Source organism: Sinocyclocheilus grahami, unplaced genomic scaffold (assembly GCF_001515645.1).
Source record: "Sinocyclocheilus grahami isolate Dianchi unplaced genomic scaffold, SAMN03320097.WGS_v1.1 scaffold2447.1, whole genome shotgun sequence".
Taxonomy (NCBI): Eukaryota; Metazoa; Chordata; class Actinopteri; order Cypriniformes; family Cyprinidae; genus Sinocyclocheilus; species Sinocyclocheilus grahami.
Window position 1 is genome coordinate 81,719 of NW_015507626.1, and position 24,693 is coordinate 106,411.

Below are 24,693 nucleotides of genomic sequence, written 5' to 3' on the forward strand. Positions count from 1 at the left end.
GCGCACACACACACACACTCACTCACTCACTCACACACACTCATACACACGCACACACTCACGCTCACACACACTCACTCACACACACGCACACACTCTCACTCACTCACACACACTCACACACACACACACACTCTCACTCACACTCATACACACTCGTACACACTCTCTCTCACTCACTCACACACTCACACACTCACTCACTCACTCACTCACTCACTCACTCACTCACATAAAGCCGTGTAAAGCTGTCAGTCTGTTCCTGTTTGACTCAGGTGGGCAAGCGGAGAGGAGGCGCTCGACTGGCGCTCAAGACCGGGATGGTGGCCAAAAAACAGAAGCTCGACTCCGAGGTGAGAGATGCGCTGTCCGGTCGTTATTTACGCACACACTCTCACTCACTCACACACACTCACACACACACACACTCTCACTCACACTCATACACACTCGTACACACTCTCTCTCACTCACTCACACACTCACACACTCACTCACTCACTCACTCACTCACATAAAGCCGTGTAAAGCTGTCAGTCTGTTCCTGTTTGACTCAGGTGGGCAAGCGGAGAGGAGGCGCTCGACTGGCGCTCAAGACCGGGATGGTGGCCAAAAAACAGAAGCTCGACTCCGAGGTGAGAGATGCGCTGTCCGGTCGTTATTTAATAACAGTTTAAATTATCTTGTTATTTGTATAAGAATGAAAAAGAAAAAAAAACAGCATTATTTTTATGTTGTTATTTTATGGAGCAAATTCATACAGTACCTCTCACAATTTAAATCTTTTAACGGCTCTGGATTAGGGCTGGACTATATGGCCAAAATATATATCATGATATATTTTTTAATTTCGGTCGATACGATATAATTCCGGTATCTATATGAACCAAGTGGCAACCTCCCGCTCTCTCTTGTGAAGCCAACACGGAAGTGACTTAAACTGTAATTCGTCAACTGGCCGCTAGAGGCTGGCTGCAAAAGCGACTCAATCCCATAGACTCCCCATGTTAAAATGCCCAAATTTACAGCAGAAAAAAACGTTTACAGCCTGGTTCAAAAAATTGTTTTGGTCTATGCAGCTAATTTTGCCCTTCATGACAACTGTGAGGGGGGTGAATTTTTTTATAACTCATCCGTTTAAATTATATTAAGCCTTAAAGTTCTGCATAATTAAGGGCGTGGCCACTTGAGTGACAGCAACCTGCTTTTATGGAAGACCGTTTCAGTTACTGAATAAATGAATTGATATGAGTAAAATATGTTATGATATCTACTTCATATTTGAAACGCATTTTAACATTCATGCCTTAATTGCAACTTATTAGGTTGTATTTTTGTTTACACACAGTTAAAATATGTTTACTGGTAACCATGGAAATCTACAAATACTATAGTTGAACATGGTTTATTTTCATAAGGGACTGCCAGTGAAAGGCTGTTAACTTGCACACATAAAATGTATGATTTATATTAACATTAACATTAAAAAGATACACGAAAAAACATGAGAGGGGAGTAAATGTTTTATGTTTGCTTGCAAACAAAGCATTGGAATATATTTTTTCTTTGAATGTCACATTTTTTTCCCATAGCAATATTCCCAAAATTTTCATATCATTTGTAATACTGTAAAAATAAATAATTTTTTAGTTTAATATCAATTTGTGGTTCAGATATTTGTAAAGCGTATTAGCATATTATTTAATTCTTACATGGTTTCCTAACAGTCTAGCAGTAGTAAAGCAAAGTATTAAAAGAGCCATTTCCAAACACACTAACATGTTTTTTATGATAGTTTTCCTCTCTCTGATCTTTTTCATTTTTAATTCGTATGCTTTTGCTACTTTACCTTTAAAGGATTAGTTCACTTCCAGAATAAAACCTTCCTGATAAGTACTCGCCCCCATGTCATCCAAGATGTTCAAGTCTTTCTGTTTAATATCAATTTGTGGTTCAGATATTTGTAAAGCGTATTAGCATATTATTTAATTCTTACATGGTTTCCTAACAGTCTAGCAGTAGTAAAGCAAAGTATTAAAAGAGCCATTTCCAAACACACTAACATGTTTTTTATGATAGTTTTCCACTCTCTCTGATCTTTTTCATTTTTAATTCGTATGCTTTTGCTACTTTACCTTTAAAGGATTAGTTCACTTCCAGAATAAAACCTTCCTGATAAGTACTCGCCCCCATGTCATCCAAGATGTTCAAGTCTTTCTGTCTTCAGTTGCACAGAAATGAAGGTTTTTGAGGAAAACATTCCAGGATTTTTCTCCAGATAATGGACTTCAATGGGGACCAACGGGCTGAAGGTCCAAATGACAGTTTCAGTGCAGCTTCTAGCAAACGATCGGCCATTTTTTTTTTATTTAGAAATTGACGGATTGTTTCGCTAGATAAGAGCCTTATTCCTCGGCTGGGATGTTGTCGAGCTCTTTGAAGCTGCACTGAATCTGCAGTTTGGACCTTCAACCCGTTGATCCCCATTCAAGTCCATTATATGGAGAACAATCTGTTAAAGTGTAATTTATTCCTGTGATCAAAGCTGAATTTTCAGCATCTTTACTCCAGTCTTCAGTGTCACATGATCCTTCAGGAATCATTCTGATATGAAACATTTCTGATTATTACCAGTGTTGAAAACAGTCGTGCTGCTTGACACTTTTGTGGAAACTGTGACACATCTATCTATGTGTGTGTGTGTTGATGCAGGTGGAGGCTGGGAAAGGAGACGCCTGGACTAAATACGGGGCAGAAGTGAAGAAGTATAAAGCGCATCAGTGTGGAGACGATGATAAAACCAGACCGCTGGTCAAATAGACTGAGCTGCTTCCTGTGGAGACTGTTATTCACGCTCTGTTTCCAGGTTGAGTTTATCCCGTTTGCTGGATTCTGGTTCTTCTCGAGACGTTATTTAGTGCGTGGCATTAGACCGATCTCGTTCACCTTGTTGATATTTTGTACTCGACATGTTTGGTGCTTGAATGTCACCTGATGAAGATTGAAGATGATTAAACTCACCGTACCACAGTATCTGTCCTGACTGTGATGATCACGTGGTTTCTGAGAACGCGTCAGCTTCCATTTTACACACTTCACACCACAGTTAGGATCCTTTACACACTGCTTTATTAAAAATGTTGCATATTTTTCAAATTGCTTCAACTGGTTTAATAGTTTAGTTGCTTTAACTCTTCATGGTATTCAATCATTCTGAATGAATCTCCATGTTTGTAGCAGTGGTTAAAAGACGTTCATTTGTCAGCATAAAACCTTTCCCAGCATTTCAAGCTTTTGCTATACTTCTGAAAACCTTAAAGCAGGAGAAATGTTTCAGAACTTAAAAATAAAATTATACATAGAGCGAGAGTGAATATCAAATTTTTTGTGGGTTAAGTTAAAGGGGGTGATAATTGGGATTTAAGGTCTGTGAATTAATGTCCAAAGACATTTGTGTTTCTAGTTATCCTTATTTAAAGGGATACACAAGTCGATATGATTCTTTAGGGTCTTAATGAGAAGTCTGTAACATAGTTTGGTTAAAATTTCTCAATGGTAGTGTCAAAAACAGCTCTTTTCAGAGCATGCAGATTTGTAGCATTTTCCTTTAAATGTTAATGAGCTCTGCTGACCCCGCCCCTCTCTTCCGAGCTGCTCTTAGAGAGACTGTTTACTTTAGCTGCATTCATCGTGAAACTCGCTAATTAGCACATTATTAGGAAAGGCGATTTGCAAAGATTCATTACAAAACCTTACACTCACTTCTGCAGCTGAAGCTGGATCACGAATGATTCACGCGAACATAGACGCATTTATGTAGATCGGGGGCGCATTTTCTTCAAAAACAAACGTAATCCACTGCGTCTTCAGCGGCTCAGATGTCGGGAGTAAATGACGACTGCTATGTTCATTATTACATCTAACAACTGAACACCTCAATCACTTAGGAGTCATTCTTGTCTACATCTGCTCCGGCGGTGAAACAATGGCGGACTGATGACAGCTCACTCAGGGTGGAGCTAAGGTAAAACGCCAGTCCAGTCTGTGCTGAAACACTACTGTCAATCAAACTATCGTGGGAGGGGCCTGTCTGTGTGACGTCACACAGACGGGCATCTGAGATCGGCTCGATTTGAGAAAGGGGAAAACATTTAACCAGATTAAAAAAAAACACTGGGTGGATTTTTATCATTATAGGGTGGTGGTGTACACATTTCAGTTCAGACAACTTAAAAGTGCGTGTAGCATCCTATGACCCCTTTAAACACTTCAGGGGGAAACAAATATTTTGATAACATTTCTTGAACCTTAAGTGCTCAGATAATTTTCTTCCTAATTTTTGCTTTTTAAAATTTCTCATGTAAAATGTAACTTTTTTTGACATTTTAGATGAAATTACTCGCAATCTGCACTTTAAACAGCATTGGCAAAATATATATATATATATATATATTATTTTTTTCTTTGAGCAGTTTCTTTAAACAGGAAAATCTGGATTTAAACATGGTTCAAGGTCAACAGTGCCGGAATTTGAAACTGCACACATTGTATTAATCCAAACTAATAATAATAATGTTTAATTTTAAGATTTTTCAGAGATCAAAACACTTTGACACCAAATTCACAATAAGGTTATTTGTCAACAAGACTTCCAAAGAGGTCATTTAATTAGATAAAGCAATATCAACCCCGTATAAAAAGCAAAACATAAAATGAGAAAAAAATTTTATCAACAAAATTGCAGTGTTTAATTCCCCCTTTTTTAAGAGTGAATTTGTGTGATTTAATCTTTAAAAACACTTTCATTATTCAGGTAGGTCTGTGACCGTGTCAGTTTTTCTCTATTTTTTTTATATTTTAAAGTTACCTCTTTTAACTTTATATATAACTTTGATAATTGTAACTGGGTTAATACAGGGGGAAAACTCAAAACAGGACACATGGTCATAGATCTACAAGAATAATGAAACTGGTGATTTAAGATCAAACTCTTTCAGATTAAATGGTCACTCTTGCACAAATTCACTCTTAAATTATGATTTAAGATTAAAAATTAAAGAAAATATCAATAGACGTGTAACTAGACGTTTCTAAGTGGGGGGGGAAATCTATAATTGATCAAATGTTGCCGAACCTACTTCAGTACAAGTATGAAACGATGCTTGTATACGCTTCAATAAACAGACTGCTCTGAGAGAAACCAAGCCTTTCTTATTCTAAACTGCTAAAACTTTACATTCTAGACCAAAACCAGTGGGAATCCCGTGAGCAAACAGCAGAAACCTCACTGACACACGCAGAGTTTTGACTAAGGCTTCTGCATTTTTATTTTGCTCGTGTCCTGAAATGCAAGTAAACAAATCCTGAAAATTCAAGTATAATACAATGCCCTTCAGCATTTGGTTTTCAGTTTGTTTGAACATTTAAAGGGGCGTTGTGTTGGTGAACAGCACCGGAGACACCGACCTACACCAGAGAGGGAGGAACACCTTCACTCATCCGCTCATATAATCATACTCTCCACACCTTAAAAAAACCCCTCATTTACAGAAGATGCGCACTAACACACACACACACACACACACACACACACACGTGTTTCCCTCCCCGTCACAGTGATCAGGTCTGTCTGTGTAAACATTGATACATATGTACAACCCACTGATCATCATTCAGACAAACATCATTCATCAGCATCAATATTCAAATGTGTATAAAACCGTTCCGTCTCATTGGACAGCCAGCAGATCAAGTGGGCGGAGTCAGTCCCGGATCAGAGTTCTGTGATGTCATAAGGACTTCCTCTTCAAGTCGCTGCCCTGAGTTTGATTGACATCTGCACACAGATACAGAGAGAGAGAGAGAGAGAGTAATGAAGCACAGCGACTCGGTCCCGACTGAAGATGATGAAGAAAGCAGCAAACGCACGCACGCAGGCAGCGGGAGCGTTGCTCACTCAGCGTTTACCTGAGAAAGCCAGCTGTAAGTGTGGCGGCAGAGCAGCCTGAGCCCCTGACATGAGACCCTTTAACACATCTGAGGAGAGACGGGACAGAGAGACACACACCCCACGCATGAGACGCCACACAGAGAGACAGATTCAATGAGAGGAAACAGATTCATGATGAGCCACATGATGAAGAGCAACAAAACACACACACGTTTTATGTGTTTTAAGTTCAATGACGACAGCAGCATTACTTTCAAAAATGAAAATACTGCAAGTGTACTAAAGTACAGTGTGTACACTGAGTGTGTGTGACTAAATAAATAAATAAAATACTAAAGTAAATACTAGGTTACTGCAGCTGAACACACATCAGCAGCTAATGAGGGCTCACACGAGCCTGTCTAGTACATAAAAAGTAAAGAAACAATCAAAAAAGTCTGAATTATGGACATTTTATCTATTTGTAAGTACAAAAGTGCATGTAAATGACTAAAGGAGAGTCTTTATTTCATTAACATAAATACTGAGAGAGATTGAAGAAACTGGTGATAACTGGTAATTTTATATGAGTGGAATCAACTAATTAAAAAAAAAAAGTTTTGCTTCTGAATATTTATCACTATCAGATTATTCCTGATACACGTGTGTCACTTAAATACCACTAATGCACATTTATTCATTTTATAATAAACTATTTATATAAATAAGTATATTTACTTATATATCAACATAAATAAATAAATATACATATTGCATTAAAATAAATAATTATATAAATATAAATAAATTATAAAAAATATAATTTATTTTATATTTATAATTATTATGTTCAATATTGATTACTTAAAGTCAGAGCAGCCAAGCTTATTTTCACGGCAAACTCAAAATAGTAGAATTTATAATAATAATAATAAAACTTCAATAAATAAATAAAGAACTGATATACAATAATTCAACAATATTTCCTTACAATAATATAAAATATGTATAAATTATATAAGCTTTTTTAGCTTGCTATTTGATCAAAGTTTTTTTATCCATTAATTACATTTCTGAATACATCTGTTGCCTAATATCATTTAATATGATTTATAATATAATATCATAAAATATTGAACCGTGAAGAATAACCAGTGTGTGACTATAAATCATAAATACACATGTATTAAGTCCACCAATAAACGCTCATGACACAAATGTGTATCAGGAACATTTCAGCACTGACAAAGACGTTGAAGAATTAAAAAATGTAAACAGTGTAAGATTATGTACAATTCGCCTTTCTAAGTCTTAACTAATAATAATAATGAATAAACTATGCCATATTTATAGATGAGTTGGACTCACTCTGGGGAAGGCTGAACCCTGAGCTGCTGGCATTGGTGGAGCCTCCAGCGGTCGCCGTGGAAACCAAAGAGGAAGGCAGATTCAGCAGGTTTGGAAACTGGAACGGGAGAGAGACGGGAACCAGACCTCCCAACATCCCGAAACCCAGCGGCAGAGATGGAGTGGCCGACCCGAGCAGAGTGCTGGAGGACGACACCTGCAGATGAGGAAGAAAACATAATGGGAAAGCCAAAAGCACACACAGCAGACATTTATAAAGGCCTCCTCAAAAAAAAAAAAAAAAAAAAAAAAAACATTTTTTTTTAAAAAGAGGCCAGACAACCTTTTGCTGGATGTGTATGGCAAAAAAAAAAAAAAAAAAAAAAAAACACTTTTGTTTTAAAACAACACATTCCTATGGAGTCTGAGGGTTTTAATTTTTGTAAAAAATTTGCCAACTAATAAAATAAGTGACAAAACTAAATTTTAGTAATGACTCGTATTTTGAAGAATACTTAAGAGTTCAAGTAAATCATTACTAACTAAAACATAATAATTCTAGGACTCTTCTACCAAAAAATAAATAAAAATTAAATAAAATGTAAAATAAATAAATAATTAATTAAAAATATCTTCAATGTTAATTAAAATAAAATAAAAAATATATATAACAAGAGAACACATTCATTACAAAACTACTTATTCTACTAAAATATGACCAAAAAGCATTAAAAATAATTATTTAATTTTTATTTTGATTAAACATTTGAATTAATTATTTTTTAAATTCCCATTAAACATCAAAATTAATTTAATTGTATGAAAAATAAAAACAATTTAAGTGTTTAGATAAAATAAAAAATTAAACATAAAAAATAATTGTACAAATTGTTTTATTAAATAATTGTTTTAACATGTTCATTAAACATTCAAATTATTTTTAATTTTATTCTAATGTATTCTAATTTAAAATTAAATTTTTTTATTACAATAAATTGAAAATACTACAATTATTATAATTAATATATAATATTAATAAATAATAATAAAAATAATTGCATTGGTAAATTAAAATTATTTTATGTAAATCAGATTATATTTGTTACCAAGGATTAAGTGCTAATACACTTTCCTGAGAAAGAGACACATTTACATTTACCAAGAACTTTGGTGCTAAAAACATGTCTTGAGTTTGATAGACGTAAATAATAACGAAATTAAAAATAAATAATTAAATATTAACATATATAATATAAATACATAAAATAAATGAATAATAACTAAAATAGGTACATTTTACGTTACATTTAATAAAAATTTTAAAAGCCAAAAACAGGCTTTGACTTTGATCGCATGAGCAGACAGACCTGTGAGAGTGGAGACGCTGTGGCTGTAGACACAGATGTGATTGTCTTCACCCCCTGATTAGCTCCACCCACTTGTCTGTGTCGCTGACTGTGATTGGCCATCCCTGCAACGGGCGACACACTGACAGATGCGGTTGTCGTGGTGAGTCCAGAGATAGTGTTGCCCTGAGACGAATTCTTCTGCCCCACGGGGGCGCTGTAACCGCTGGAGACGAACCCCGTGTGGAAGCCCGGGCTCTTGGAGGTGTGCTGGTGCATGCTGGGTAACATGGACGGTCTGGAGACGACGGGCGAGGCGGTGGGGGTGAGCTTAATGATGGGAGAGCTGGGGTTGTGGGGTGATTTGGTGAGCGTGGCCTGCATGGGCGTGATGAAGCCAGGTTTGGGCGACTCGTGGTTTTTGGCTTGCGGCGTCATGTAGAAAGGCTGCGTGGATTTGACGTTTAAAAGTGACGCCGAAGAAGTGCGCGACTGTGCCGGCGACAAGCTGTTATTGCTGAGGCCTGTCGGCATGGCGACCACCGTTTTTCCCACCGGAATCTTCTGAGGGGCGTGAAGAGGAGACGCCGTTGGAGGAGGGCGGGGCTTCGCCAGAGACACGCCCATCTTGGTGGGCGGAGTCACGGCTGGTCGCTGAGCGGGAATAACTGAATGTCTCTGAACCGGCGGCAGGACGCTTTTAACAGCTGGAGCTGCGGGCGAGGAGGAGAGGATGCTGGGAGGAGCAGGAGGAGGCGGGGTGCTACCGCTCTTTTTGGGCAGGTGTGGAGACGCGTGCGATGACTGGAATGGTTTGGGCGCGTCTGCGGATGGCGAGCTGTTGGACTGGGCCAGGTCTTTGGCGGCGCTGCTCAGCATGGCCAGAGCGTGAGAGATGGAGTCCAGCGACGGGGCCCTCAGGTCCTCATCTAGAGAGTCCGACAGGCAGATGGGCTCCGGCGGGGACGGTGTGCGCTGGACAGCAGCAGGAGGAGCGGCGTCTACAGAGACGGCTGGAAGAGGTGTGAAGTCCACAGAGACGAACGGTCGCTGGAGCGCACCGCTGTCCTGAGGCTTGGGCTTCGCTTTCGGAGCCGGTAACATCCTTTTCTTTACTCTGAAAACAGAGCGGTGCAATTCAATCATAACTTCACAAGACCAGCGTGATACACCATCACCCAGTTTACTTCTGCACTGTGACAATATTCAACATGAAACACAATTAAATGTGTTAAATTTAAAAGGCTGCATCACCTACAACAGCGGCTGTAATAATGAATAATCAGATATTTGTGTCATTCTTTAATTTGGAGAATTAGAAAAAAAGAATAAAGGGACAGGTTCAGTCAAAACTGAAAATGTGCTGTTAATTTAGTCACCTTCAGGCCATCCAAGATGTAGGTGGGTCATTCCGTGTCAAATCAACCAAATTTCTGAAATTTACCCGGCTCAAATTTTTGAATGGTATGTTCAATGCAATTGTTTGGACAGAAGGAAACCAGATACATCTCTAGTTTCAACATTTTTTGTTCTTCAGACATTCCTCTTTAAAAGAAAAGAAAAGTATCATATTTTTGCAAAATGACCAACATTTGGTTTTTGACCACAGAAAATTTGTAAATTTGAACAATTTACTCCTGGAGACATATTGAAATTCTATTATGTCTGGAACCGAACCATTTAGGGCCTTAAAAATAAAGATGCCAAAAGGGAAGTTTGTTAAGACCCAATATCTAAAAGGACATTAATATATCTTTAATACTTTTTGAGTTACAGGCACGCAAACTTTGGGGGAAAAAAACTTGAAAAGTGCTCTTTCCCCATTTTTGAATGGTCACCATTGGCACGTAATGCAACAAAGATTGCTAAAGTCAACAGATTTTACTAACAGACCTACCAATCTCTGCGTAAAAATAACATCGTGCTGATGCCATCTTTCTGAAGTCATTATTAACCCCCTGTAACTTGGCTCTGAATCTCAGGTGAAAATTGCCATTTTGACCCCCCTCTACAAAATAGTGGATTACTTAGTAAATATTTATCCATGACATTTCACATTAGCCGGCAGCCATATCACCCTGTAGCCCAAGACTGGTTGCCCACTGAAGCTAAGCAGGGCTGAGCTGGTCAGTACCTGGATGGGAGATCTCCTGGGAAAACTAGGTTGCTGTTGGAAGAGGTGTTAGTGAGGCCAGCAGGGGGTGCTCACCCTGTGGTGTGTGTGTGTCCTAATGCCCCAGTATAATGACGGGGACGCTATACTGTCAACAAGCACCGTCCTTCGGATGAGACGTTAAACCGAGGTCCTGACTCTCTGTGGTCATTAAAAATCCCAGGATGTCTTTCGAAAAGAGTAGAGGTGTGACCTCGGCATCCTGGACAAATTTGCCCATTGGCCTCTGATCTTCATGGCCTCCTAACAATCCCCATATCTGCTGATTGGCTTCATCACTCTGTCTCCACAAATTTGAGCTGGGGACCTCTGGTTGAGTTGACATGGAATGACCCAGGTGACTTTTTTTCTTTAGTAGAACAGTAAATGTTTTTAGCTAAAACCGTAATGGAAGTCAATGGGTGCCGCCACTTTAAGAGCCGAGAAAGCATATGCAGGCAAGATAAAATGAATCCCTGTGGCTCCTGATGATATTATTGAGGAGTTACGAAGAGAAATGATCAGTCAGTGAAAGAAATTGAAGATTATTTACAACATTATTACCTGTAATCCAGAGCCTCAGGCAAACCGTCTGGAGTGATGTCCAGTTCACGAACGAATCATTCTCTTGAACCGGTTCTTTTTGGTGAACTAGTTAAACCAGTTCATCAAATCGGACCGAAGTTCAGCGAACTGTCTGAAACAGTCTGCGGCTTGAGCAGCATGGATCTACAAGTTACTAGGGGTGTGACGAGATCCGATGAGTTTCGCGAGAACGTGACGATATCCTCGTGCAGACCTTTCAGATATATTTGCATTACACTGGCTCTTTCACCAGTGGTATGTAACGTAAGATATTATGTTCACATAGGCAAGTTGCCGCATTATAAGCGGGAAAATTACGCAGTGCAGTCTTTATCCAGTCATAAAAACAGAATTCACAGTTTAACGCGGAATGTCACGGAATTTGTCAAATTTTGAATTAATTAACCAAAAGTAGGTCATTACACAAATCAAATCACGATATGGACTAGTATCTGTAAATATAAAGCCGCAAAAGTCGATTTAAATATGAATCCTGCATGTCTCTGTTAATGAATGGCGCAGACGCGCGGCTTCATTTACTACACACATACTGAAGCGTTCGCGGTGATTTCTCTAAATGAGGACATAAACACATGAACAACATCTCCAGAACTGCTCTGAGAGTCACTTCATGAGCATTTGACTGTTTGATTTGAGTAAAACTAGCCTCATATCTCGTACACAGAACTGTAAAGGTATTCACGGCAACCCGTCAAATAAAAGTCAGATTTCATATGACGACAATGCGCCTATTACTATTTTTCAGTAGAATGTACATAGCCTACTACTACTACTATTAAAATGAAACAAACATTATTTTTCCGGAATAATCACACATTTCTTCCATGTTTTAATTTTAATAGTAAATCCCCTTTGTTTGCCAAAAAATTAAGTTTGCTTAATTTTCAATAATTAAATGATAAATGATGAAATTAATGTTTTATGCCTTCATTTGATAAGCAGAACAATGTAAATACACAACACAGAATTTCTGAGGGGGAAAAAATCATAAGGCTACTTTAATTTAAATTAATAAATTAATTTGTTTTATGCATTCAAATAGTTAGAAATGCTAAAACACAGAATTTGGTAACAATAAAAAATATAAATACGGTGAGAAAAAATAAAACATTTCATAGGGCCCTAAACATGTAATTTTTGTTAAACTTTTAATAAATTGATGTGAAAATGTATACGTTTCATGATTTTAATTCATTAGACATGCTTTTTAATTAATAAAATTTAATTTAACTATTAAAAAGGAGTTGAAAACGATCCATAAAAATTAAAACGGGAAAAAAAAAACGGAATTTGGAAAAAAAGAAAACTAAATTTAGGAAAAAATCTAACGGATTTCATAGGGCCCTAACTATCCCTCAGCCTTGCCGCGTCCCCCAGTTTGGCAACCACTGCTTTATTCTTTTAAATTAATACATTAATCGTGTTTATTATGTATTTTTTTTATTAAAGTGGAAATCAGTTTACTAAATAATAAACTTGACTGACTGCTTCACTTCCACTGTAAAGGGATATTTGTGTTGTTTATTTATTTTTATGTATACTATTTATAATTGTGGCAAAACCTTTTGCAGTGTTTACATGTTGTTTATACCGGCATCAAATTTATTAAAATAGATGCTTAATTTCATAAAGTACAATTTGATTTCCAAATGCACCTACATTTTTTGCATTGTGTTTTTCAGTTGAATAAAAGACAATTTTTCCCTATATATTTCATCATTGAGGATTTCTTTAAAAAAAAAAAGTCTAAAAATCTCGTCTCATCCTCGTGAACCCAGTCTCATGTCTCGTCTCGTGGGATAAGCGTCTCATCACACCCCTACAAGTTACTCAAACAAAACTCACTTTCAGTCACTGCGACTGGAAATTAGTCAAAATACTGGCATAAATGATCCTATGATGAATTAATTCATTGTTTATATAAAAAGGTGAGCTGATGAAAACTAGTTTACTTCACTTAATATGCTTTAGACATGTAAAACATCCATTTTTAGTGCTTTACTAATATAACTGAACATACGAGACGTCATTGCATGATTACGTAAATAAACTAATGAACTGAACCAATTCATTGTAACAAACTGTCCGACAGAACAGCTTACGGAAAATAATCGCATTTCCCTGTTTGCCTGGCTCTGGATTACAGGTAATAATGTTGTAAATAATGTTTCGTTTCTTGCACAGAACGATGGCTTCACGTTATAAGACCTCAGGATATCATCAGGAGCAACAAGTATTAACTTGTGAGCCTGGAGCACAAAAGCGGTCTTAAGCCGCTGGGGTATATTTGTAGCAATAGCCAAAAATACATTGTATGGGTCAAAATTATAAATTTTTCTTTTATGCCAAAAATCATTAGGATATTAAGTAAAGATCATGTTCCATGAAGATATTTTGTAAATTTCCTACCGTATGATTAGTGATATGCATCGCTAAGGACTTCATTTGGACAACTTTAAAGGCGATTTTCTCAATATTTTGATTTTTTTTGCACCCTCAGATTCCAGATTTTCAGATAGTTGTATCTTGGCCAAATATTGTCCTATCATACATTAATGGAAAGCTTATTTATTCAACTTTCAGATGATGTATAAAACTCAATTTCAAAAAATTGACCCTTATGACTGGTTTTGTGGTACATGGTCACAATTTGTCTTGCCTGTATAAGCTTTTTTGACTCTCAAAGTGGTGGTAGCCATTGACTTGCATTATATGAATCACCAAGGAGCACAGTTTCAGCTAAAAATATTCTTTACTGTTCTACTGAAGGAAAAAAAGCTACCTACATCTTGGATGGCCTGAGGATGAGTACATTATCAGCAAATTTTCATTGTGTGAACTATCCCTTTAACAAGGCGCTCACAATAGAGCTGCACAAAGTCAAAACAGCTAGTTTGTGTATAAAAATAACCATTACCTCAAAAAAAAAAAAAAAAAAAAAAGGCAAAATACTCACGTATTTCCTGTGAGATGACTGTGAGCCACACGGCTCTCTTTGAACAGCATCCTGAGAAACAGAGAGAAAGCTGATCATGCAGCACATTTCAACATTATTTGACAATCCAGGTGCTTTGGTGCTGAAACCCACCTGGCCTGCATCCATCCTTTAGGCCAGAGCGGTTTGACCTCAGTCTCCATGAAGACTTTCAGGTAATCTTCAGGTGAGAGTGAACTCTGACCCTCCAGCTCGTAACAGCCAAGCTTGACCCGCACCAGATTACACAGCAGAGACCTGAGCAGACACACACACCTTACATTGGCTTTAATCAACAACTACATGACTAAAATAAGACAAAACAAGCTAAAACAAATTAAAAAAAATATCTAGATGGAATCAAATTCCTTACAATAATTACCTGAACAACATGCAAATCTTGTCATATGAGGGAAATTTAAAGTGTGATTTCTAGAATAAAATCTTAAAAGGTTTTGGAAATTGCAATTAAAAATGTTCATGTTATATTGAGCTGTAAAATATTTTAGCAGGTATTAAAAAAAGCCCTTATTCTATTCTATGATCATGAGCAACTGAAAAGTCAGTTCATAGATTATAAAGGGTGTGCAGAGGGCAGAGTAGATTTGAGATCATGGACACCCCAGGCAAGGTTTCTGCAGGATTTTTAAGCTCAAATTGAAGTTTTTTTTAAGACCTGCACAAATAAAATTAATACCATATGAGCAGGGTAGGGCAATGTCTATAGTACCATATTAAACTGTAAAATTACTGTAAAAAAGCAAAATTTACAGTTCAGATACAAGTTTTCACAAGTTTTAGAAAATGATAAACTTTACATTTCAGCCTTTAAACCATTGTTAAGAAAATGGATGAGTCAAAAGTATTATTATATTAATTTAAACAATTATCATCAATAAATTATTATATCCATTAAATAACAAATTAGGGGTGTGCGATACTGACAAAAAATTATATCTCAATAATTAGACAATATTTTGCTGAGTGTGTTATTGTGCTGATATCTTTTCTCTAATTGTGCCGACAGCAGACTCTTGCATTTTTTATATATTCTTCATATTCTGTGTGGTCAGTTCACAGCAATGAAAGAAATTAATCTTTTCTAACAAGTTTTATGGGCATTTTTACCTTTAAGCCATTTTTTCTAAAAGTGTGCGCCATCTTTTGAGTCAAATTCTTGCATTTGGGCTGTTATCAAGCAAATGAAATCAGTATCAACAAAACTGATCTTTGCAATGCAGAGGAAACCCAGAAGCTGCATTAGAAGTGGCATTTAGATGCATTTACACACTGTTTCATGCAGCTCTGAGGGACATGGAATACTTTAACCCGCAGTTACAAATGCATAAATAATGTTTTGATATTTTAAACATAAAACATAATGATTGAAATTATTTTTAAAATGAAAAGGTACCTTAAATGTGAAATTAAAACCGCCAGTAGGTGGCAGCAAGTCACTGTTAATAAGTGAGTTATTGCGATTGAACAATCATTTAATGGGGTGCTATTATGCTTTTTCACTTTTTCAACTTTAGTTAGTCTGTAATGTTGCTGTTTGATCATAAAAAAGATCTGCGAAGTTACAAAGCTCAAAGTCCACTTCAAAAGGAGATATTTTATTGAACAGAAATCACTTTTCAAAAACTAAAACGAACGACTCGTTTGGACTACAACGCATATTTTCCGGGATTTGTGATATCACAAATATCGATGAATGGGACGAGACACAGGACCAGCTGACCAATCACAGCACACACATGACCAGCTGACCAATCACAGCACACACTGGCCCAGCTGACCAATCACAGCACACACTATTTTTTATCTTAAAATCAATTTTATACACCATCCTTTTTCAGTTTGCATAAAATACACTCGCTGCACGTCGCTGCATAAAACGTTAAAAAATTTCAATATGTGGGAGTAAGAGAAGAGCAGACATATGGATAAATCTGACGATGCAAAAGAGAACTCAATTCGGTCCGGTTTTCTGAGCGCAGACACACACACACACACACACACACACACACACACACACACACACACACACACACACAGAGAGCGCGTCTCACAGCTCGCAAGCACACTTTCGTGTCGCATGAACAGAAAATTGCACACAAAATGATGTTGAATTGTCCGATTTGATGAGTAATCACGTAAGTGAACATAAACAGTAGGGAGAACATGTATCAGTACATTGCATCCATTGCAGCGGTGCATTCGGTTTTAAAGGGACAGTAGCCTAATTTAGTTGCTATTGTCTGAGTCATTGATGTTAATCAAGCAACAACAGAAAGACAGAAAATCACTCACTGCTCTTGACTGAAAAACTTTAGTAGCCCTAAAGATTAATCTACATTTATTTATAGAAATAAAAATGTCTGCTTGAAATAATGAAGAATATGGTAAACAAGTTGCTATAAAGAATGCATAATTAGCCTATATATAACCTTTGGCATTTCATTAAAAAGTAGACCATGTTCTTGTTCTTTATGAGAAGTGGTTTTATCTAATTTTAACATAAAGGCATGTTGTGTGTCACCGAAGTTAAATCAGTGTCTATCATGATATAACCTTAATATCAAACCTATATAATGAGTTTGGAAATTTTGGAGAAATGCTTAATAAATGCACTGTAACTAAACCCATTAGATTTTAGCCGACTAAATTTACTGTTGATCTAGTCGACTACAATCTTATGATATTTAGTCGACTACAACTAAAAACAATTCAGATGAATAAAGTATGACTAAAACTAAATGGCATTTTAGTCAAAAGACTGTAACTAAAACTAAATCAAAATTTGCTGTCAAAATTAACACTGGTTAATAGGCTACTAACTACATGTTTATTGAACTGTTGTATAAAATCAATATCACATTAGTAATCATGCTGACTACAAGACCATCATCTAATGTATGCATGCACTCTGTAGGTGTGTTTTGTGTTTGCTTTTCGCGATACACTTGATAATATCGTAATTGTTGTTTTAACGATGTGTGATATGATATTATCACAGGACCATACATATAGCACACTATTCTGTTTAGATTTTTATAATGCATTAACTTCTTATCGATCCACCAGTTCACATTTAAAGCTCTGTGTTTGCAGGGTAAAAACATGGGTCGATTTTTGCATTGGTCTGAACTCTGAACAAAACAATAAATGCTCATTCATTCTGACAGCAGGTGGAGCGTTTAGTAGCATTATAAAGGTTTCCCCGCTAATAGCAAAACACAAAGCAGCACAGCACCGGACTCTGAACCTGCAGCGCTCGTTTATTCAATGAAATCATAGCCTTTTGTAGTTTAATCGTCACATTCAGCCATATTGCTATTCTGGTCTTTCCGTCCCCAGATTGAAGACCTCCTGAAGTCATAATTAAGACTTTCTTGTACAATTTAAGACTGTTTAACTCTTAAATGCATACCTAGGGTCTTTAGCGACCCGGGACATCATTCTCTAACCTCTCCCTCCTTCATTTTTTTAAAGTTACACATCAACTTTCTTAGTATTCCTCAATCTATTCATTATAAACAATATAAGAAGAAAAAAATACTAAAATATAAAACAATGCCCGTTTTCTGATTAATTTTTTGTAAAAAGTGTATAGGGTCGCTAAAGACCCGAGGGTATGTAAATGTGTAAGTATTTTTTTCTGCGCTAAATAGGGTAATTTTTTTCTAACCCTATTTAGTCTATAAACACATTTATTTAGTATAAATCGAAATGCACAAAGCTGCTTATAACAGAAGTGTCTGTAATTTGGCCTATATTTCATTCCTCCCTTAATACATTCAATAGGCCTACATGTCTACATTAATAGTATAATACAATTCGATATTATGAATATCCTACATTTCTGCCACAATAGCACTGTTAAAGTTAGAGCTTCTAAAGTAAATCCTTTGTAAATGTCGGTGATTTGTGGATTGTAAAGTAAGACTGTTGTTGCACAATGTTTCTCCTGAAATGGCAGCGCATACGAGTTATGAAATTACGGTAACACTTTATTTTAGGGTCTCTTAACTAGTTGCTTATTAGCATGCATATTACTAGAATATTAGCCATTTATAAGTACTAATTAAGCAGATATTAATGCCTTATTCTACATTACCTTATTCAACATCCCTAATCCTACCCAATACCTAAACTTAACAACTACCTTACTAACTATTAACAAGCAGCAAATTAGGAGTTTATTGAGGGAAAAGTCATAGTTAATAGTGAATGAGTGCTCCCTATTCTAAAGTGTTACCGTAATTACTAGTGCTGTCACCTTGTGTTGACTTTGTGAGACTGCATGATTTGTAAATTACGCTTGACGGACCATATATAACATTTTAATAAGACAAGCTGCGGGCCGCACTTTGGACACCCCTGGCATAGGGCTATTTTAGTTAATAATAATAATAATAATAATAAAATCATTTCAGTATTATTAATGAAAAAATAATAATACTAAATCAAACCTAACCCTAAACTATAAAAGTATATTAAATTATTTTAAATTTAATTATACAATAGTACATTAAACTAATATACTATTATAGTTTTTATTCATTTAAATTATTAAATATTATTTTGAATTTGTATTTAATTTTATATTTCTCTTTTTCACTTTGAAGTTTTAGTATTTTTGTTTGTTTTGTCATTTTTATTAGTTAGTTAGTTGTTGTTTTTCTCCAAAATGTGACCCTGGACCACAAAACCAGTCATAAGGGTCAATTATCTGAAATTGTGATTGATACATCATCTGAAAGCTGAATAAACAAGCTTTCATTGATGTATGTTTTGTCATACATCAAATGTCATACATCAGATGTTTCAACTATCTGAAAATCTGGAATCTAAGGGTGCAAAAAAATCAAAATGCTGAGAAAATCGCTTTTAAAGTTGTCCAAATGAAGTTCTTAGCAATGCATATAGGGGTGTAACGATATGCTCAGGTCACGATACGGTACGTATTTCGAAACTGGGTTCACGGTACGATATATATCACGATATTTTGAACACAATTTAAAATGGAGCTGTTCCATCGTGTTACCACATCCATGATAAGTTTATGTGATGCGATCTCAAGCATCTTTTGCTTTTCCATGAGCACAGCTGTTGCTGTGGCACTGCGGTGAAAAAAAGCCACGACTTTTCTCACGCGACCAAGCAAGCGACTGACGCGAGAAACATTTAAACCTGCTTGCGATGCAAGATTCAATGTGTGCGCGAAACACTTAATATGCGGTGACAACCCGGCTTCTCTCACTGCCACCTCCATGTTGCGTGCGTTGTCGCTAACAACAGCAGTACTATGAGGAGCCCTTTCAAGCTCCCACTCTTGTATAGCCGCTTCTAAAACTCCGGCTATGTTAGTTCCAGTGTGTGACTCAAAAAGCAGCCGAGTCTGAAGCACGAAACTTTTCATTTCCCACTTCTGTCGTAAACATACGCCGTGACTGTAATATAGCTCTGACAAGCCCGCGAAGTCCACCCGTCAGTCGTTATTGCCACATTCTCTGATTTTTTTCCGACCGTCGACCACCTTTGCTTTAGCTTCGCAGTACAGGGCTGGAACTACCTCTTGACTGAAGTGCGGGCGTGACGGAATATGGTATCTGGGCTCCATTACGCTAACCAATTCGCGAAATCCAACATTCTCGACCACAGAAAATGGTTGACGTCGTGTATGGCAGCCTTGTTTTACAGTGTTTACAAACAGTTTGTGTTTTGTCTGTAATTTTTTTACCGTCGTCCTGTCGCGTGACTGTTTTATGCTCAAACAGCAACATTACAGACTAACTAAAGTTGAAAAAGTGAAAAAGCATAATAGCACCCCTTTAAGGATAATAACCCTGGTATGAAACCTGAAGAATATTCAAATCTTGAACCTTCTAGAATTACGGAATTAATTTGATCTAATCACATTAATACATTTTCCAAGCCTTGTTTCTGTAAAAAAGTTGGAAAATAAGCAGCTTTGTGTTTGAATATTGTCTTATTCACAGCGTCACACATTGTTTTGTCTGGAGTTGTTCTCCGAGGATGATCTCTGACTGTTCCTGATCTGTGTGTGATCACCTGAGTTTGTCGTCCCACACAAATTTCTTCCTGGGTCCCATGACTCTTTTTCCTGGCTTCTCATCATCGTCGTCCTCTGAGCCATTTCTGTCGCCGTCCTCCATCTGCTGCCTGCAAAACAAGCAATAAAACAAGCCAAAGATCAAAATATTTCTTCATTTAATTAATTTTTTGTCATTGAAGAACCAGGATTTGCAGAGTCTTGGAAAACTTCGATTTATGGAGGAAGCCTCATTTCAAAAATATGATTTATAGGCCTGGAAAATTCATGCAAATTCATAAAACCTTAAAACTGAATTGTCATTTTTATAATAATTTTAATTTCTATATTTTATAAATGTCTGTTAGAATTATTTTTTCTAATTATGCCAAGCTCTAAAATATTTTATTGGCAGAAACAGTGAATAAAAAATATCTATATTCAGTAAACAAACAAACAAATAAATTAATACAAATTCTTCACTTCTCCTCTTTGCTATCTTGCTTCCTAATCTAGTTGTCTAATAAACCTGGCATTGTATATTATGAATATTGTCTGTTCTTTGACTAATTGCTTAAGTTTCTCTTTTGTACGTCTCTTTGGATAAAAGCGTCTGCTAAATGCATAAATATGTCATGTAAATCACAAACTGGAAAAGTCATCCAAAAATATGATTTCTAGACGTAGAAATCTTGCAAACTTATAAAACCAAATGGGCATTTTTATAATTCAATTTTATACTTCTTAAAATGTTTTTTTTTTTTTATAATGCATTTTTCTAGTTATGCCAAGCTCTACAATATTTTATCGGTAGAAATTGTAAATAACAAATAAATTAAATGTATATAAATAAATAAAAATAAATATCTAAATTAAGCATATTAAAGACTTTAAAAAATTGGAGAAAAAAAACTGAATTACAAATAAAAATTACGAATATTTTGGAAACATTTTACAATAAGGTTCATTAGTTAACCACTTTAGTTAACATGAACTAAGCATGAACAATACTTCTACAGCATTTATTAAAGGGGTCATATGATGCGATTTCAAGTTTTCCTTGCTCTTTGGAGTGTTACAAGCTAATTGTGCATAGATAAGATCCCTGAAGTTGCAAAGACTAAAGTCTCAAAACCAAAGAGATATTCTTTATCAAAGTTAAGACTCTATCACGCCCCCCTAAAACGCCTCGTTCTAACACGCCCCCACATATCAACCTCACTATGTGGAAATATGTTTGAGAGAGGCGGGGCATAGAGGACCTACAATAATGTACAGTATTTTAAAAATAATGTGTTTTTTGAACATTAAAGCATGTCAACATATTCTGTTACACCAAATACACAAAATAATGACCTTTAAAAAAAGCATCATATGACCCCTTTAATCTTAGCTAATGTTAATTCCAACATTTACTAATGCATTATTAAAATCAAAAGTTGTATTTGTTAACATTAGTCAATGCACTGTGAATTAACATGAACTAACAAAGAGGTGCTGTATTTTCATGAACTAACATTAACAAAGATGAATAAATACTGTAATAAATATATTGTTCATTGTTCATTCATGTTAGTTAATGCATTAACTAACAGTAACTAATGGAACCTTATTGTAAAGTGTTACCAATAGTTATTTCTTTGACTAATCGCTTTTGTTCCTCTTTTGTAAGTCACTTCGGATAAAAGCATCTGCTAAACACATGAATATAAAATGTAAATATAAAATCACAAACAACCAGAAAAGTCATGTTGAAAAGTAAACTCACTAGTCAAAAAGAGCAGGATTTCTAACCAGGGTTCCCACACCTTGGTTAACTTCAAATTCAAGGACCTTTCAAGGACTTTCCAGGTCCAATACCCTCTAATTCAAGGACTTACTCAGGGTGACTACAGATATGAACAAGGTAGATTTAAGACTTTTTAAGACCTTTTTAATACCACCTATATGAAATTTAAGACCAAACCTCTGATGGAAATCACACATTATTTTACATACGTATAGTGTAATATTTAATTTGTTAAATGTAAAATATTATATATATTTATATATAGCTGTCAAACATGCTATTTATTATTACTATATACAGCAAACTTGTCATATCATCAAACAATATCCCATAAAAATATCCTCACAAAAGCACCACATGACCAAGATTTCTGGTGGTGTAAACAATTTATTCTGAAACAATATTTTATCTGTGTTCTGTCTGCTTTTACATTTATCTGCATGTTTTTTATATTAACCTCGGGATGTTATTTAATTTTATAAAGGCCATTTTTAAACCTTATTAAATGAATGCAACATATTTCATGTCAAATTCTTACAATTGATCAATAGATTCAATTTACACTAAGGCTGTTGTCAAACAAATTAATTTACATTGCACAATTACAACTGCATTAATGTTATGAGATTAATGTTTTAAATGCAATTTTGAATTACATACTTTTAAACATACTAACCTTGCCAGTAGGTGGCGGTAAGTTCGCTGTCTGTCCAATGATTTTAAACGGTCACTGGGTCCGTCAGACTGGAGACATTTTTTCGGAACTGGGACCGAAAATATTTAAGACTCATCGAATCTGAATTTAAGACTTTTTAAGGCCTTTTATTAGGAAAACCATTCTTTGTAATTATCTTTGGTGAGCCAAATATTTTGAAACTTGCATTTTCCAGGCATCATGTTTCAGCGGTTTCAGCCTATTTTTTTGCAGTGTTTAACGGTGTGTGTGTGTGTGTGTGAGAGAAATGTTGAGGTACCATCGTAGTAGATTCGTGCATGCGTGAACATCATGGCAACGTACAAAACAAAGTACCTCACGCGGGAAACACTTAACGTAACCTGTAAATGCGCGTAACTAAAGTAAATGAAGGAAGCTAATATGCATAGGCCACGAAGTGTTGGCGAAACAACACATTAGCAGACAGGAGGGAATAATATGGATTTTTTTTCGAGAAAACTTCTTGCACAAAATTAATTCAAGCACTTTCAAGGACCTGTATCTATGTATGCTTATTTTCAAAAACTTTCCAGGGCCATGAAATTTTTTTTTCAGATTCACAAACTTTCAAGGATTTCAAGGACCCGTGGGAACCCTGTCTAACAAACGTCTGCAATCCTGAAATGTAGATCTGAATCATAACTAGGTTAGCCTAGGTTCTTACTTGGCGACTTTGGCCATGCAGTCCATGTTGTATCGTGCGATCTGCTCCGGCATGACGCTGCACACGGCCAGCTTGAGCTTGTGCAGCGGCGTGCGCAACCGGTCATCCTGGATGTTCAGACTGAGCTTCTTCAGTCGCTTCAGCAGAGCCTCTTTATTGCACGGCACAAAGGCCTCCAGATGAGAGTAGACAGCGGCGCGCACCGACACAGGCCGCTCCTGCACCTGCAGCTCGATGCTACAGACACAGACAGAACCAGTGAGACCATAAACACCACAGAGAGACTCTGGACACGGAAGAAATGGACAAACGAACTCACTCCAGCAGGATGTTGTTCATGTCCAGTGTGAAAAACTTCTTCCTGCCCTCCATATCGAACTGACGAGATGCCTGGGAGAAAAACAAGCATTTAACACCATGCCGGCTGTGCAGCATGCAAAAAATATCAAAGGAAAAACAAAACAAACTGGACAATTTGTCTGTCTGCTGGGATTACCCACTGTATTAATAGATAGCATAGATTTGCAGTAATAATGCAGCATGATCTGATCTACTGACACTATTTGACCCTGTTTACCATCTTTCTAACCTCTTGCTGTTCTCACTGTTTCCTGTCTACTTTCTCTCTGTCATGATGGTCTGTTCCTCCTACACCTCTATCTACCTCGGCTCCTGCTCGTTCTCCTTCACAATCTGCCTGGAAAGAAAAGACCACACACAGACACGCGCACACTCACACACACACACACACAGACACACAGAGACACAGAGACAGACATGCACACACACTCACACACACAGACACTCACGCAGACACTCGCGCAGACACTCGCGCGCGCGCGCGCGCACACACACACACACACACACACACACACACACACACACACACACACACACACACACACACACACACACAAATGCTCTCTAGCAAACTTCAGACGGGCCTGGACATGTACTGGCTTAAGCAGGGGGACACGTCTGGCACTGCAGGATTTGAGTCCCTGGCGGCACAGTGTGTTACTGATGGTAGCCTTTGTTACTTTGGTCCCAGGTCTCTGCGGGTCATTTACTAGGTCCCCCCCGTGTGGTTCTGGGATTTTTGCTCACAGTTCT

The 24,693-nt window shown here is 36.7% G+C and overlaps 2 protein-coding genes across 3 annotated transcripts in view; one reads left to right on the forward strand and one right to left on the reverse strand.

The window, feature by feature from the left end:
• LOC107575051 (uncharacterized protein C19orf43-like) overlaps positions 1-3,069 on the forward strand; it is an 8,201-nt gene extending 5,132 nt beyond the window's left edge. Inside the window, exons 2-3 of the mRNA XM_016261462.1 lie at positions 276-353; positions 2,713-3,069. Coding sequence (XP_016116948.1) covers positions 276-353; positions 2,713-2,820 — 186 coding nt within the window. The 3' untranslated portion in view covers positions 2,821-3,069. The remainder of the gene's footprint in view (positions 1-275; positions 354-2,712) is intronic.
• A 1,628-nt stretch (positions 3,070-4,697) lies between these two features.
• The window catches only part of ubn2b (ubinuclein 2b), a 58,819-nt gene continuing 38,823 nt past the window's right edge, over positions 4,698-24,693 (reverse strand). For both annotated transcript variants that reach the window (XM_016261461.1, XM_016261460.1), the window contains exons 7-15: positions 23,900-23,970; positions 23,581-23,817; positions 20,433-20,543; positions 14,469-14,612; positions 14,337-14,387; positions 8,644-9,739; positions 7,298-7,493; positions 5,968-6,036; positions 4,698-5,836 (exon numbers count right to left, since the gene is read on the reverse strand). In XM_016261461.1, coding sequence (XP_016116947.1) covers positions 5,790-5,836; positions 5,968-6,036; positions 7,298-7,493; positions 8,644-9,739; positions 14,337-14,387; positions 14,469-14,612; positions 20,433-20,543; positions 23,581-23,817; positions 23,900-23,970 — 2,022 coding nt within the window. In that variant the 3' untranslated portion in view covers positions 4,698-5,789. The remainder of the gene's footprint in view (positions 5,837-5,967; positions 6,037-7,297; positions 7,494-8,643; positions 9,740-14,336; positions 14,388-14,468; positions 14,613-20,432; positions 20,544-23,580; positions 23,818-23,899; positions 23,971-24,693) is intronic.